The 16277-nt window shown below is 51.3% G+C and overlaps 1 protein-coding gene across 2 annotated transcripts in view; it reads right to left on the bottom strand.

The window, feature by feature from the left end:
- FAM83F (family with sequence similarity 83 member F) overlaps positions 1-11637 on the bottom strand; it is a 123661-nt gene extending 112024 nt beyond the window's left edge. For both annotated transcript variants that reach the window (XM_063603315.1, XM_003846127.7), the window contains exon 1: positions 11066-11637. In XM_063603315.1, coding sequence (XP_063459385.1) covers positions 11066-11554 — 489 coding nt within the window. In that variant the 5' untranslated portion in view covers positions 11555-11637. The remainder of the gene's footprint in view (positions 1-11065) is intronic.
- Positions 11638-16277: the final 4640 nt, after the last annotated feature.

Here is a 16277-nt window from a genome sequence, read left to right as displayed (position 1 = left end):
CTTAACTCACACGGTCACTCTCTAAGCCTGTAGTGATGGGAATGCTCTTTGTTGAGGTCCTTGTTTCACTCTTCCCAGGGCTGTCCCAGGATTGTCCTCTGTCCTCAGTCCCCAGTGTAGTGTGTGCCTTCCCTAGGACACATGTCTGCCCAGGGCTGTGTCTGTCTAGGCACATGAGGGTGTCTCCCCATCTATCCAGGAGGGGTGGGGGACAGAGCCCTGCCATCGATCTAAACAGAATGCCTCCACATAGGGGGCTTCCCTTGGGGAGCTGAGATGTGGCTTGGGCCTGAGTCCTGGTCCATCAAGAGGGCAGAGCCAAATCCAGAGCTGCAGTAGCATCTTTTTTTCTTTTTTTTTTTTTTTTTGAGATGTCATCTCACTCTGTTGCCCAGGCTGGAGTGCAATGGTGCAATCTCTGCTTACTACAACCTCTGCCTCCCGGGCTCAAGCAATTTTCCTGCCCCAGCCTCCCGAGTAGCTGGGATTACAGGAGTATGCCACCACACCTGAGTAATTTTTATATTTTCAGTAGAGACGGGGCTTCGCCATGTTGGCCAGGCTGGTTTCAAACTCCTGACCTCAAATGATCTGCCCGCCTCGGCCTCCCACAGTGCTGGCATTACAGGTGTGAGCCACCGCGCCCGGCTACAACAGGGTCTTGTTCCCCACTTGGAGGCGAGGCTGCCCCCACCCCAGCAGCAGAGCATCTGTGCTTCGTCCGCTGGGGCTTCCCGGCTATCTGTGGCCGCGTTCCATTGTCTTGGACTCACTAATTAGACATCATAAAACACTGGGCTCCCTCCCTACACTGGCAGCAGCGGAGCCCAATTCCACCCAGCCAGGCCGCTTCCTCTCCCAGAGCCCTCTACCTCAGTGTGGGGCTCTGATTCTGACCCTGCAGGTCAGGTCTCCCTGCTGCGCCCCCTGGGGCTCACTCCCTGTCGAGCTGATCCAGTGAGGCCATCACTTTCGACAAGGTTGAATGAAGGAGGGTGTATGTACAAAGGAGACCCAGGCTGGCTCTCCAGAGGAGGAAGACAGATGGCACCCATGTGAGCAAGGCCAGCTAATTCAGCTGTGAAGAACCACGTGTTGTGACCTGCCAGGGAGTAGGCAGAGCAATTCTTTGTAAGATCCTAGGCCAGCTTTTCCCTGCCCCACGGCAAGCTTCTGGGATGACTTTCCCGGCACTAAGTTGGTGTTAATTAGTGAAAATTATCTAATGCAAGCTCATTTTAACATTAGCTTAAAGCCAAACATAATTAGAAAGATAAATCAGTGGCTAAAAAAAAATCCAAAGAAGATACACAAGCGATTTTTAGGATCATCTGCTGGTTGGCGTTACTAGCCTTGAGCTCTCAAGTACATGGACAGAGCGAGGCAGGGCTCAAGAAATATCTGTCGAGGTATTTCTTGATTGATCTATCAGGGTAAGACAAATGGAGTTGGCAGTTTGCCTGGGAGGTGCTGAGACGCAGCAAGGATAACTCTGTGGCTATTGCCAGATGATGTTACCTGGGAGGGCTTCCCTAGGGAGGCAAGTTGAGAGTGCAGGGAGGCATATGATTGAAAGTGATCAGGAGGGCATTCAAGTGATGGGAACAGTGTGAGTCCACATGTCCTGGGCCTCCAGTTTTGTACACAGCCTGCCCCGCCCTTCCACAACTGGCTGATTCAGCCATCAATTCCCAGGAAGCCGCTGTTCACCTGGAGCTCAGTACAGGTGCACAAGCCTGAGAATCGACGCATCTCAGTTCCCATCTAGCGTCCTATTTACTGGTGGTGTGACCTTATCCTCTCTGAACCTCAGTTTCCTCATCCGTAAAATGAAAAGCTGCTAGATTGTTGTAAAAAAATTAAATGGAATAGGCTAGGCGCAGTGGCTCACGCCTGTAATCCCAGCACTTTAGAAGGTCGAAGAGGGTGGATCACTTGAGGTCAGGAGTTTTGAGACCAGCCTGGCCAACACGGTGAAACCCCATCTCTACTAAAAATAAAAAATTAGTTGGGTGCGGTGGCTCACACCTGTAATCCCAGCACTTTGGGAGGCCGAGATGGGTGGATCACCTGAAGTCAGGAGTTCAAGGCCAGCCTGGGCAACATGGCAAAACCACGTCTCTACTAAAAATACAAAAATTAGCCAGGTGTGGTGGCACACGCCTGTAGTCCCAGCTACTTGGGAGGCTGAGGCGGAAGAATCGCTTGAACCCAGGAGGCAGAGGCTGCAGTGAGCCGAGATAAGAGTCACTGCACTCCAGCCTGGGTGACAGAGCAAGACTCCCTCTCAGAAAATAAAATAAAATAAAATAAAATAAAATTCTAAAAGGGCTGGCATTTGCCTAGCATTTATATGCCCAATAAGTAATAGCTATCAATATCCCCACCCCTACCACTGTGCTGTAATTTAGTTTCTTTTTGTCACCCCCCCATTAGACTTAAGGCAGAATTCTCACCGTACTCCTCTGTAAATTTCTGGTTCCTGGCACATAGTTGGGTCTCAGTGAAACATGGTGAGTGAATGAGCAAATGCAGGGAATCTCCAGGCCGTCTGGGAGCCCTCCCAGGCGGGTGAGTTAGGGAAACTCATAGTCTGTCCTCAATGGCCCACTGAAAGGTAGAGAGTTCTGGGTCCCACCTCCGCACCCCCATCTCCTGACTCACTGCTGAAAAATAAATAAATAAATAAAATAACACTTATCCGGAGCCTCCCACATGCCTTGCCAGGACTGCAAGGAGCCCAGCAGAATGATGACCGGCGTGCAAGCTGTGCCCCGGCATGCATATGTTTCCAGATTATTGGAAACCTGGGCCAGAGAGACTAATAATTAGAAAAGCCATAGGCTCTCTTCCAGGGCTAAGATTATGGGATCATTAGCAAGTCCACAGACTCTGATTTCAGAGAATGAACAAGGAAACTGGGAAGGGCAGCAGCTCCAGCTGAGGCCAGCTGGTCATGGCACCTGGCATGGTGTGTGGGGGTGGGGGCAGGCAGAGATAGCTAGAATGACTCAGCCTGGGGGGTGGCTCAGGACAGCCCCAGGAGCAGGGGCAGGTGGTCAGCTAGGACGCAGCCCTGGGCTCGTTTGTTCTCTGCCCTGCTCCCCACCTCCCCCAGCTTGGATTGGAAGCTTGTCCCCAAACAGGCTCTGCTTTGCACGCTCTAAGAAAAGGGAGGCAGATCTGGCCACCAGCCAAGGTGAGGCAGCATCCCTGGGGGTGAGAAGATGGGGGGACTGACAGTTGCTGGGCTAGGATTCACTTCAAGGTCTCAGCCTGTCAGGGAGGGGCGTAAGTCCCAGGGGGCCAGAAAGTGGCCATAAAGAGGACAATCTAGGTCTCTGGAGAAACTACCTGTACCCAGTTTCCCTGTGTTACCTGCCTCAATGTCACTAGGCAGGAGGAACCCTCTTCCCCAGCCTTGGCACAGAGTGGACCAGCTGGCAGTTGTGTACTTGTCTGTCTCTAGAACTGGCCCAAGAGCCTCCCAGGGCCTGGCTGGCGACATACAGACTTTGAATGTTTCTGCAAGTTTTAGAGGAAGAGATGGCCCCAGAGGACAATTCCCAAGGGCAACTGCCGTGGATGGACACCACTTTGAGCTGAGACCTGGGTGGAATCTCCCCCAGCCTCTTCTGAGTTCTGCAACCTTATGCTTTCCTGGAGCCTCAGGGAAAATATCTCTTCCTTTGCAAGGTGCTGAGGGTTGGATTAACGAAACGAAATGGCACGCAGGGCACCGATCCCGTCACTCAACATTAGCCCTTCTTCAGAGAAATCCCTTTTACTGCACGCATCACTCACCTTTCTCAAAGTGCTTTCTCATAGCCTTGAACTAGGTTCTCAGAACAATTTGTGGAAATAAGCAAGAAGGCAAGAATTATCCCCATGTTAGAGATGCAGAAACAGAGGCCCAGCAAAGCTAAATGATGTACCCCACGTCACCCAGTGAGCTAGGAAAGAGATGGCCAGGGCAAAAATTACGATTCCCAGGCTCCAGGCTCCCAGCCGCATGGGCTCCCTCCACCCGCCAGTGGCCTGGACTTTTGGAGACCTCCACCCAACAGAACTGGCTTTGCTACCGTGAACCTTCAAGAGAAGGTCATGAAGTTTACTGAGGCCCCAACTTCTACTTTTGAACTTTCTGGGAAACACCCATCCTCAGAGGTTCAGGGACCCAAAGTATTGGATTTCAGAGGAGCCAACTCTCCCCTCCCTCTTCCCCAAAGAGGGAAACACAGCCCAAGGCAATGATTACATCAGGGTTAACCATCAGCAGCCCCACCCTCTTGTTCCAATGAAAGCTTTAGTTCTCCAGAACTAAAAGAACTTGGGGAGTCTTTCCAGGCTGCCCTGGGGCTCTCTAGGCTGGGCCTGTGCAGCAGTCTGGCCCTTCAGGATGACCGTGTGTGGGGAACATCCTCAGGGGACCCCCGCTTTAGGAACAAGGAAGCCTCTGCACCTTCCTGCTTTATCCCTCTCTGCCCATGTCAGATCCCAGCATAGATCCTGGGCTGAGGATTCCAACGCCACAGCCTCCCGAAGGCAGCTCAGAGGCCGGCAGAAAGCTGCCCTTACCAGCCACGGCCCACCACCACCAAATCAAGGCCAACAGATCAATGCAGTGAGCGGGTGGGAGGGCTGTGGACAGCCACTCCTGTCTCGCTCAAAGGTGGAAACAGGAAACACACCGGCACAGGGTCTTTGGCCCTCCCAATTCCCCTACCTCTAGTCTCCTGGGTGGGGCTCCCTAACTTCTGGGAAGAAAATTTGGCCACCCTTCCCTCCCCTGCTCTGCAAAAAGGCAGAGATGACAGCAGTTACTTTCTAAAATAATGAACATTTGTATGATACTTTCCAGTATCCTCAGTTTTCACACATGGTTTCTCCCTTGTTTTTCTTATCTTTTTGGTTTTTTGTTTTGTTTTTTATTTATTTATTTTGAGATAGAGTTTCACTCTGGCACCCAGGCTGGAGTGCAGTGGCGAAATCTCTGCTCACCGCAACCTCTACCTCCCATGATCAAGCAATCCTCCTACCTACCCAGCTCAGCCTCCAGAGTAGTTGGGACTACAGGTAGACACCACCACATCTGGCTAATTTTTGTACTTTTTGTAAAGATGGGGATTTGCCATGTTGCCCAGGCTGGTCTCAAATTCGTCAGCTCAAGCGATCTGCCCACCTCGGCCTCCCAAAGTGCTGGGGACATGAGCCGCCATGCCCCACCCTCCCTTGTTTTTCAAAGCCATCCAGGAAGCTCAGTATTATCTTCCCCATTTTATCAGCCAGGAGCTTTAGAGAGGGAGGTGATTTGCTCAAGGGAACACAGTGAGTAAGTGGTCAGATGAGGGCAGAAATCAAGACCTTTCAACTTCAGAGTCTGTCTTCTGTTTTTGACATGAAGCTGGTCCATTGCTCAGAAATGCCAGCTCCTGGGATCATTGATCAAGCATAAAAGAGAGAGACTCAGAACCCAATAGCCAATTCGTCCAGGGCTTACCAGGAATACCTGGACAGGCCGGGGCAAGATCCCAGAAAGGCTAAGAAGTGCTTATTCTCTGGAGCTGCAGCTGTGCCATTATCCACCAGCCTTAATGCAGCAAGGACTCTGGAACTGCCCAGTGCCTCTGAAACAAAGCTCATGTGGCATGGCCACTTGCAGAAGGGTGGAACGATTAGGAGTGCATGGGGCCTGTGGGTCCCTGGGCTGCCTGAGAGGCCTCTTCTTGCTCTGTGAATTTAAATCAGGCTTTTAAAAGGCAGCTTAGGAGCTTCTAGATAAAGTCAATTGTCCCCCTTAGATGGAAGGGGAGGAGGATAATGGGAGGAAAGAGGGAGGCAGGAAGGTATTAGGAGCAAGTCAAGAATTGGGACCGGCTCTCAAACAAGGTGGTGAGGTGACTAATGAATGTATTGCTTGACTTTCAGAATTCAAAAACCAGTAACATTTTTAAAAATTACATACTTTTTAAACTAGGGTTTTTTGGGGCATCTGCTTCATTGCAGCATCTCAATGTCCAGCAAAGTGCCTGGTATGGAGAAGGCGCTTGGTACTGTTTGCCAGTGTAGCTGAATGAGGGAAATGTCATTTGCAGTTAATGGGGAAAGACAGTAGGCTCCACTCAGGGGCCAGGCCCACCATATGCAAAGCTGAGTCTTTTGTGGAGTTGAGCTGATGACTCCAAGACTTTGCCATGCCCGGGGGCATCTGTATCCCAGCTGTTCACCATATCCTCCTCCCACCAGCTGCCCAGACCTCAAACCAAGGCTGCTAACCTCAGCCAGCCATGCCTCCTGCTCTGGAGCCTTTCCCTAAATCCCCTGATGCACCTCCCTCCCTGCACCCCTTATCCCCAATTTAGAGCATTCTTCTCTCTGCTGCCAGCCAGCTTGTTACGATGTAGATTAAAGGAGTTCCCCAGGGAATGTGCAATTCCATGGGGACATCTCCAGACACCTGCTTCCCCAGAGGGACAGGCGGCCAATAGAAGACAGTTTTCAATTCTCTAAACAGATAATTAATCACCTGTGACAGTCAGAGCACTGTTCGGGTACCGGAAAGGAAATTGAGAGAGTAAGCCAGTCTCTCTTTTCCAAAGTTCCCAATCCAGGAGGGTCAAATGCACTCTCCCAAAGCAAACTGTGTGGACCTTCTGGATTGAAAATTAAATTGACAAAATGCCAAGGCAGAGGTGGCTTCTTAGCGAGGCCTTGAAGGAAAAGGGACAAACCCATCGACAGGCAGAGGTGGGTTAGGGACCAGCCTGGCTGGTTACCCTCCTTCCTCAACCATTCAGGCAGGCCTTTTCCACTAACTACAACAGGAATAAAAATAGAAGCAGCTCCTAGTTAGTCATGGTTACCTACTCCAGCAGCCTCCCTCTCCTAGGTTGTGTTTACAATCCACATGGGGTCACTGGCGTCACTGGTAATCCCAACCAAGGACCTGGGGATGTTGTGTAACCTCCTTGTCCTGCTATGAAGATAAGTCATTTCACCCTTTTGGAGCTCAGAGGGAGCCTCTGTGTAATGAAGACAAGACCCTGCCTTACGCAGCTATTGAGGTGCCAAGGAGATTGGACAGTTTGTGATAAACCAAGATGAGCTGGTTAGCTGGGTCAATGGTGCATTTGGGTGTGAGCCAGGAATGCAGGGGTCAAGGGTCAATCTTTGAGAAGCGGATGTGGTAAACTTGCCTCTGTTCCCAAAGCACAAGGCAACGTTCTCTAAATCCACCCAGCAGCCTCAAAATTGGATGCCGCTGGTCACAAGGGAGCCTGGGCGCAAGATGGGCGGACAGCTTCGTGCCATCTCAGCTTCCTGCTGTGTTCAGACATGCCTGTAGACAGGTCCTCGGCATCAAAGGGCCTTCCCTAACCTGGTTTAGGGGCTGGGCTAGTGCCCCTCCCGCCACGCCCTCTGTCCAGCACTCCTCAGACTGTATTAGATGATGGATCAGCAGAAGATTAGGCTATTTAAAAGCAGAGGTGTGTTTTAGGTATCTGCTTTCCACTAAAGTATGCTTGGCACATGCAGTAAACCTCTAAATATTTGTCCAGTGGCCAAACGGATGCACAATCCTTCCAAGTTGCCATCCCATCCAGATTGGTCCCCTTACTCTGGCTTTGCAAATAAGAACCAAGAGTTTCCCAGTCTACACATGGTCTTGCTGTGAGTCCACTCCGGGGAAGTTACGATGACCTGAGCAGCCCATGCATCAGCAACTTCCCCTGGTCTTCTTTGTTAGCGTAGCATAGGTCAGGAGATCATTTTTGGGTCCCTAAAGACGCCCTTTCTGCCTGTAATTTAAGTAGACAAAGTCCCTCATTCAGAGGCACCCAGGTAAGCAGATGACTCAAAAGGAAACAAAACAAAACAAAACAAAACAAAAACAGCAGGAAAAAACCCCGCCCCACAAGTAAACAGCTGAATGGCGATTTGGGAAGGGCTTTCTGACATTTGCAGAGGCCCAGGGTACAGGCCGCTCAGCCAGACCTCCTCAAAGGCCCTCCTACCAGTCCACAAGGCCCCTGCTGGGCTGTTTCCTCACTGGTCCCCATCCTCAGCCCCTCCCCCCTCACCCCCCATTCATGTTCTCCTAATTTGGCTCCTTTCTCCATATCCCTGAGTACCAGGTATAGAATCACCCGCTGGCCTGTGACTGTAGGCACGGCAGCCACGGGCAACTCCTTCTGAACCTTACTTTCCTGTCTGTGATTCAGGAATCAAAATGATAACACCTTACAGGGTTATTCTGAGGATTAAATGAAATAAAATGCAAAACTCTGGCACACAGTTGGATGTGTGCATGTCCTGCTGCCTCCCCTCGGCAGTTCCCCCGTGTCCCTGCACATAAACCAACTCAGTCTGCCCCACCTGGCCTCACAGCAGCCAGACTCTCACTGGAAACAAAGGAAACTCCCTCCCTCAGGGCGAAAGGGGAGGAGGAAGGATCTAAGTTAATGGCCAGGGAAGGCTGCCTGCCAGCTGGACAGGCTGGCGTGGGGGTGGGGGACAGGCAGTGGTCAGAAGGTGCAGTCCCTAGAGCAGAAGCTGGGTTTTTCTAGAACCAAGTGACCTCTGCCCACGTGACCTCTGGGCAAGTCTCTTTCCTTCTCTGTGCCTCAGTTTCCTCACCTGTAAAACAGAGTCAATCTCTCTGTCCCAACTTCTTCACAGGGTCTTCGGGAAGAAGAGGCTGTGCAGACAGGCAGGACAGTGATTAAGGGTGGGGACCCGGAGGTCCTGATACTTGGGTGGGCACAGACAGTGTCCAACACTGTTGCTTCCTTGGGCGTGGCTGCCTGCCTTGGGCCCAGTTTTAGGGTCCCCAAACCAGGCCCCACACAGTACTCACCTCCCCCCACGACAGCTCTTTTTACCTGCCAATCAAACCTCCTTGCTTTTTCGAAGCAAAAAGCTCTCTTACTGAAACAGTGCCCATTCCAGTTGACCCTCTCCCTTTCCAATTCTGCAACTCACCTCCCTCAGGAAGCCTTCCCAGATTAGGCACATTCAGCCTTAAAAACTCTTTTCTTTCCAGCAGAGCCCTAGCATTTGTTAAGCTCTTGGAGGGCAAAGCCACACCGTGTATCTTCTTCATGGCTAGGTAGTGCCTGGCACACAGTCAGCCCTCAGGAAACCACTGGTTAAACCTGTACTTATTGGATGGGTTCACAATTGTTAAAAGTTTCTGTTGTTAAATATTTAAAGAGTCAAAAATACCTCACTATGCAGGAAATAGTCCTGTCATCCCACATGGGACTAGATGCCTCAGTGGCCAGAAGTCCAGTCTCCCCCTTCTTGTAACAGGGGTACACCACCTGCACTCCAGGTTGTGACCAGGCTAGCTTCATTCAAACCCCTTGCTTAAATGGACTGCACCATTATTTCAGACACTGGGGCAGTGTAGCACAGTGGTTAAGAGCAAGGGCTTTGGAGTTTGGGTCCTGGCTCAGCCACTTACTAGCTATGGAACCTCTGGCAAGAAACTTCTGAATCCGGATGTCTTTTTCTCCAAAAATAAGGAAAACACATATTCACCCGGTTGTTGTGAAAAGCTAATGAGAAAATGCAGGTGAGTCATTAACACACTGGATGGCACATACTAAATGCTAAATAAATAGAGGCTTTGTTAGTATGACATCACGAGACTTGACCCCTAACCCCAGCTGCAGCCTGTATTGCCGCCTACACCCTTTTTCCCTCTTCTGTGTCCAATCTTGCCTTTTTCTTCTGCAGAACACAATATACAAAGAAAACTCAGTCAGACAGGGAGGAATTATAGAGAGGGAGGGTAGAAATGTGCGCAGTGGAAAGTTAACCCTTCCTTCTGGTAGCCAATGTAGCCAACTATCTAGATCACCCCAACTACCTAGATCACCCCTTCCAGGAAGATGAGCCTGAGCACTGGTCTTTCTAGCTCTATTTTCCCTCCTCAGGCCTCTTCAGCCTCGAGGGGAACCAGGACTCCAACCTCACTCACTGAGTGGAATTCGAGTGGTGAACCCAAGCCACTCCTGTTGTATTATTCTGAATTGGGCACCAAAAGCTGCTGCTGTTTCTTAACAAATCTCAGTGTAGGGCAGCCAGAGTTAGCAAATAAAAGTACAAAACGTTCCCATTCTATTTGAATTTCAGATACACAACGAAGAATTTTTCAGTATCAGTACGTCTCATGTCATGTTTGGGATAAACTGATACTAAAAAGTTATGTGTTGTTTATTGGAAGTTCAAATGTAGTGGGGCATCCTATATTTGATCTGGAAGCTGCCCAGGACTCCTACCCAAAGGCATAAAGATTAAAGACTTCCACCTGTTCCACAGTGGACTGGCCTCACCAGCCACCCTGGAAACAGCCCCTCCTTCCAACTCTCAAGCAGGACACATATGCTAAGTAGGAGCCCTTTCCTGAGCTGCCGAGTCAGGTGACCTGCTGTGCCAAGGCGCCCAGCACAGGGCCAGGCACACAGTAGGTGCTCAATATACCCCGTCCCCCATTCATTCCAGGCAGCTGGGGCCTAGTACCCGGCCCAGGAGAGGCTGTGACTGTGAGGGCGCCAGCTCAGCTTTGACTATGGGAGGAGAGGGGTGGTCCAAAGAGCAGCATGGCAGAGGTGGGACCGGGAAGGTCACCGCCACCCACTCCCTGAAGTTGTTTTGACGATCACATGAGAAAGCGGCTCGGGATATGTTCTGGGCAGCACGTAGGTTATCATCAAGACCTTTGAGTGGTGCATTTTAACCACAGGGCCTCGGCCCCCAGTCTTCCCTGGGGAGGAAGACTGGACAGGGAAGTTTCAGAAGTACAGAGCAGAGCCAGTGCCTCTGAACGCTGGAATACCGACGGCTGACATCTGTCCAGCACCTTGTAATTTGCCAAACACGTTCCCAGCCATTCGCTCTACAGGCCTCACTGCAGCCCCACGAAGGAGGGGCGGGTTGGGGCCCATTTTCCAGAGGGTGCTCAGGGCGGCCTGCCCCGGGCCCTGCCTGGGAGGTGGGGCCCGGTCCAGGGGACTGGGGCCGAGGTCCCAGCGGTGTGGGGGCGAAGGCGGGGGCCTACCTTCTGGGCCTGTTGGATCATCTGCCTGACCACCTGCTTGAGGTGCGGCGCCTTCTCGTCCTTGGGCGGGTGGGTGAAGAGCGTGACCCGGCTCACGCCGCGGTAGAAACCAGTGTCCGTCCAGCCCAGGTCCAGAGGAGGCACCTCGGTGTCGGAACGGTCGGGCCAGTAGGCCAGGGACTCGCCGGACTCAGCCGGCGCCGGCGCGGGGGCCTTGGCCTTGGCCTTGCTCTTGCCCCGGGCGTTGGCGGCGGGGACGGCGTCCTCGTAGGGGCTCCAGGCGGCCCGCAGGGCCTGGCGCTCCGGGCTGGAGAGGAAGTCCCGCAGCTGCTCCTCCTTGAGCCGCTCGCGGTAGGCCTGCTCGCCGCCGCCCAGCAGCGCCTCCAGCGCGGCCCGCCGCCGCTCGCAGTAGTAGAAGGCGGCCTGCGCCTCGGTCACCTTCTCGTTCACGTGCGCCTCGTCCAGGCAGTTCAGCTGGGACTCGGCCATGGCGCCCCGGCTCCGGCCCCGGCCCCGGCCCCGCCGCGGTCCGAGGTCCCACAGCCGCACCTGGAGCCGCCGAGGGGCGGGGCGCCTCACCTGGCCGCGAGCTCTGCCCCGGCCCGTCCCGCCCCGCCCCGCCGTCGGGGAGCGGCCAATCCGCGCGGGCGTGGCCGTCGGGCGGGGAGGGGCCGCCGCCTCCGCCGGGCTCGCCGGGACCTCCGGGCGGCCTGGCGGACGCGGTCGGGCCCGGGCCTGCAGGGCCCACCAGCCGGGGCTGGAGTCCCTGAGGGGACGCCCCCAGGGGGCGGGGCCGTCGCAGACCCACGTGCGGGCTCCGGCCCCGACTCCTCCGCGGGGTAAAGGTTCGCTGTCCGGCCCTCGCTGCCATCCGCCCCCGCCGGCCGCGTCGCGGGTACGAGTTCATTTTCCGCGCACGTGGAGTCCGGAGCACGTGTTCTGGCCCAGTCGCCTCTGGGGCCGCCGAGCTGACCCCTTCCCCGTCGAGGGTCCGGTGTTGGTGGGGGAGCCTGCTGCAGGACGGGATTGTGACGGCTGAGGAGCGGGCAGTGGGTGTGCAAAAGCGAAATGCTAATGAGAGCTCGAGCTCCCCACCCTTGCGTCCCAGTTCTGAGATCAGAGCCCTTCTGGGCTGGGAGTCCAACACCTTCACTGTAAAACTTTCTTTTAAAAAATAGCTATCCAAACAGAAATGATGTAAAGAGCAGCAGTGGAATTCCCCCCGCCCCCACCTTAATTTGCAGTAGGGTGTGTGCTGTCCGTGTGTGTGTGTTTGGGCAAGATAGGCTGCCAGAGACATGATTACTATATTAGTGATTCAAAATATATGTTTGAGCTCAAGGAAGGAAACCGCACGTGCGTGCACACCACACACGCACACACAGCAGCAGCAGCAGCAGCAGCAGCGGTGGCAGCAGCTCTGCTGTTTCCCATCGGATTAAATACAATCGTCTTAGTCATTAACATATTATGTTGTTCATGCACTGCTCTACAATTTGATTCTCCACATTCAAAATATTTTCAGATCATAACAACTAAAGGTTCACATTTCTCTCATTTTATAGCGCAGCATCTCAGAGCTGGAAGGAGCTTTTCAAGCTCCTCCAACCCCCTCATTTTACAGTTGAAGAAATTGAGGCCTAGCAACGTGTGCGTTGCCCAGGTCTCCCGTGAAAGAGGCAGAGCACGGGGACTGCAAGGTTTCCTGTCTTGGAGGTCTTTCGCTGACATCACGGCCGCCTTTACCCTTTCTCCTTTTCTTGTGAAACGACAGGTTATTGGGGACCTGGTTTTCACCCCAGGGGATTTGAAAAGGTCACTTACCATTTCTAGGCCTTCCTTTCATGCTCTGGAAAAAATGAGAGTTAGATTTTCAAATGTCTGCACATTATTGTTATTAATATTTTTTTACAATAATCAGTTCTGGCATCCTGTGTCAGCCCAAAGATTGGGAGTGGTGAGCAGCGAGGTGTCTTCACTCCTGGTAATGCTCCACTCTTAAGTACATATAGACAGATTGTGTCCTTAGATGGGAGGGCACTTAGTTTATTACGACTTGACGCCCTACAAGATGCCAGACTCAATAGTCTGGAGACACACAGGAGCTCAGGGCAGTGGGAGAGACAGACAAACACAGAAGAGGATAGGAGTAATGAGAGTGGTTTCTTTGGGCTTTTTTTGTTTATTTTGTTTTGTTTTACTTTGTTTTGTTTGAGATGGAGTCTCACTCTGTCAACCAGGTTACAGTGCCGTGGTGCAATCTTGGCTCACTGCAACCTCTGCCCCCTGGGTTCAAGCGATTCTCCTGCCTCAGCCTCCGAGTAGTTGGGGTTACAGGAACCTGCCACCGTGCCCGGCTAATTTTTGTATTTTTAGTAGAGGCAGGGTTTCACCATTTGGCCAGGCTGGTCTTGAGCTCTTGACCTTGTGATCCACTCGCCTTGGCCTCCCAAAGTGCTGGGATTACAGGCATGGCCCAAGAGTGTTTTAATAAACACAGTCAGAAATGCTTTGGGAGCAAATGGGCTCAACAAACATTTACTCAATGCCTACCATGTGCCTGGTACACAGTTTGCACCCAGTGTACATTTCTTAAAGAATTTGAGCCAAGAGAAAGCTATGTGGAGGGAGCTTATGGGAATATGAAGGAAGGAGCAATCTGCCCAGTGGGAACTGGGTAAGAAGGGCTTTGTCCAGCAAGAAGGGATTTCAAGTGGAGCCTAAAAGGAGGAGAAGAATTCAAGGTGGAGAGAGGGAATGAAGACATTATAGGTGGAGGGACTTGAAACTGAGTTTAGTCAGAACATTATGCTGGCATTGGGCTTATGTGGACTCAGTCACTTCAAGATACCTTTCAGAGCCTTAGTCTCCTCATCTGCAAAATGGGATAATAATGCTTAACTCTCCTGACCTCCCACATTGGTGTAGGGATTAAACGAGAACACTTGTTTGACTTAATTAGTACTCGTGTATCCCTGGTAGAAAGTGGTTTACAATAGTGCTTCCAAAATTTTACTGTGCAGCCAGGGGGCTTGTTAAAATGTAGATTCTGATTCAGTAGGTCTGGGGTGAGGCCTGAGACTCTGCATTTCTAGCAAGCCCCCAGGTAATGCTAGGAGTGCTGGTCCACTGACCAAACTTTGCATGGCAAGGATATCAGAGATGGTAAATAACAGCGTGAACTTTCATATCACAGAGTCCTGGGAATGAATCCAGCTTTCCTAATATTAGCTGTGTGTCCCCAAGAAAGTTATTTTTATTTTCTGGGCCTTTGTCTTATCATCAGTGAAATATGGGCAATAAGTCCCACCTCAGCTGGGCGCAGTGATGGGCCAGTAGTCCTGGCTACATGGGAGGCTGAGGCAAGAGGATCCCTTAAGCCCAGGAGTTTGAGTTCAGCCTGGGCAACATAGTGAGACCCTGTCTCTTAAAAATGAAGTCCAACCTTACTAGGTTATTTGAGAAGGGAAACAAGTTAATGGATATAGACCACTTAGAAGAATGTCTGGCACAGGTAGCAGCCAGTAAAGGGCAGCTAGTGTTAAAGTATGGGAAGATGGGACTGGAAAGAGGGGGATATGGGGCCAAATTATGGATAATTCGACTTTAGGTCTATCCAGTGGTTAAAGGGCAGCCAGTGAAGGTTGTTGAGACTGATATGGTCATAAAAAAAGTAGCAATTACTATGTGCTAATTATTTTATGTACACTTTAAATGAACCCTGTAATCCTATTAGAAAAATTGTTAGCTGAGCTGAGTGGCTCACACCTGTAATCCCAGTGCTTACGGAGGCCAAGGTAGGAGGATCACTTGAGCCCAGGAGTTTGAGGCTGCAGTGAGCTATGATTGCACCATTGCACTCCAGTCTGGGCAACAGAAGAAAAGAGAAAAAATGTTATCCTCATTTCACAAGTGAGAAACCTGAAGCACAGAGAGGTTCAGTAGCTACTCTAGGTCACCCAGCCAGTAAGTAGAATAGGCAGAATTCAAACCCAGACCATCTGATTCCAGAGCCCGCCTACCTAACCATTCTGCTACACCGCCTCAGTCTGGAATGTTAGAAAGAGATATTAGAAAGAAAAAGTATCCCCCTTGTTTAATAATTAATCCAACCAACATTTGCTGAATGCGTAGCTCTGTGTTAAGGGTTAGAAACCATTTGTTTATTTACCAAAAACTCATGGAGTCTTACCAAGCGCAAGGCCCGTTTCCAAGTGCAGGCTCTGAGCAAAACCAAGTCCTTGCCCACCCGGAGCTCACATTGAAACAGAATGATTAAGGCATGGTTTTTGCTCTCAAAGACCACAAATATTATGTGATGTGATTTGCAGTTGGACAGAAGGTTAGAAGCAGAACAGAATATTTTAGTAACAGTTCACATTGGAAAAGGTCTTTCCTAGATCTAACTAATATGAAATATTGCGGTTGTTTTGTGATATTCACCTTTATGTACCAATGACTTACTTATTCAACCAACAGTTGGAGGCAGTTAATAGATAAGCAGTACTAGATAACACACTTGACTCTGATAATAACACAGATAGATAACACGCTTGCCTCTGAGAATAACACGGAGGAATCAGACATGATAGCTGGCTGCCCTGGTGACTCTCTTAGTTTAGCTGGGAGTCAAATTCTCACAGCAGTCTTTACAAGGCAGGTTGATAAGTGATACCGTGCCACTCACAGAGAGGTTGCAGGCTATGGAGGCCTTTTAATATACAATTATCTAATTTGACCCATCCCCCTTTCCCCAAATCTGTTGAAGTACTCCGTGAAACGGATTATTGTGAGGTGTCACAGATGAATAAGCTGAGGCTTCTGGAGGGGAGACATCCAGTTCAAGATGATCCACTGGCGACTGGAAATACTGGGATGCATTTCCACATAGCCTGATCCCCAGGCCTTCCACCCTCCGGCCCAGCAAAATACTCTGTGCAATGTGATTGAGATTTTTTTTTTTTTCTGAGACAGAGTTTCACTTTTGTGGCCCAGGCTGGAGTGCAGTGGTGCAATCTTGGCTCACTGCAACCTCCGCCTCCCTAGTTCAAGCAATTCTCCTGCCGTAGCCTCCCGAGTAGCTGGGACTATAGGCATGCACCACCATGCCTAGCTAATTTTTGTATTTTTAGTAGAGACAGGGTTTCACTATGTTGGCCAGGCTAGTCTCGAACTCTTGACCTCAGGTGGTCCGCCTGCCTCGGCCTCCCAA

Source organism: Pan paniscus, chromosome 23, assembly GCF_029289425.2.
Source record: "Pan paniscus chromosome 23, NHGRI_mPanPan1-v2.0_pri, whole genome shotgun sequence".
In the NCBI taxonomy this organism is placed as follows: Eukaryota; Metazoa; Chordata; class Mammalia; order Primates; family Hominidae; genus Pan; species Pan paniscus.
This window is presented reverse-complemented; position numbering and strand designations above follow the sequence as displayed.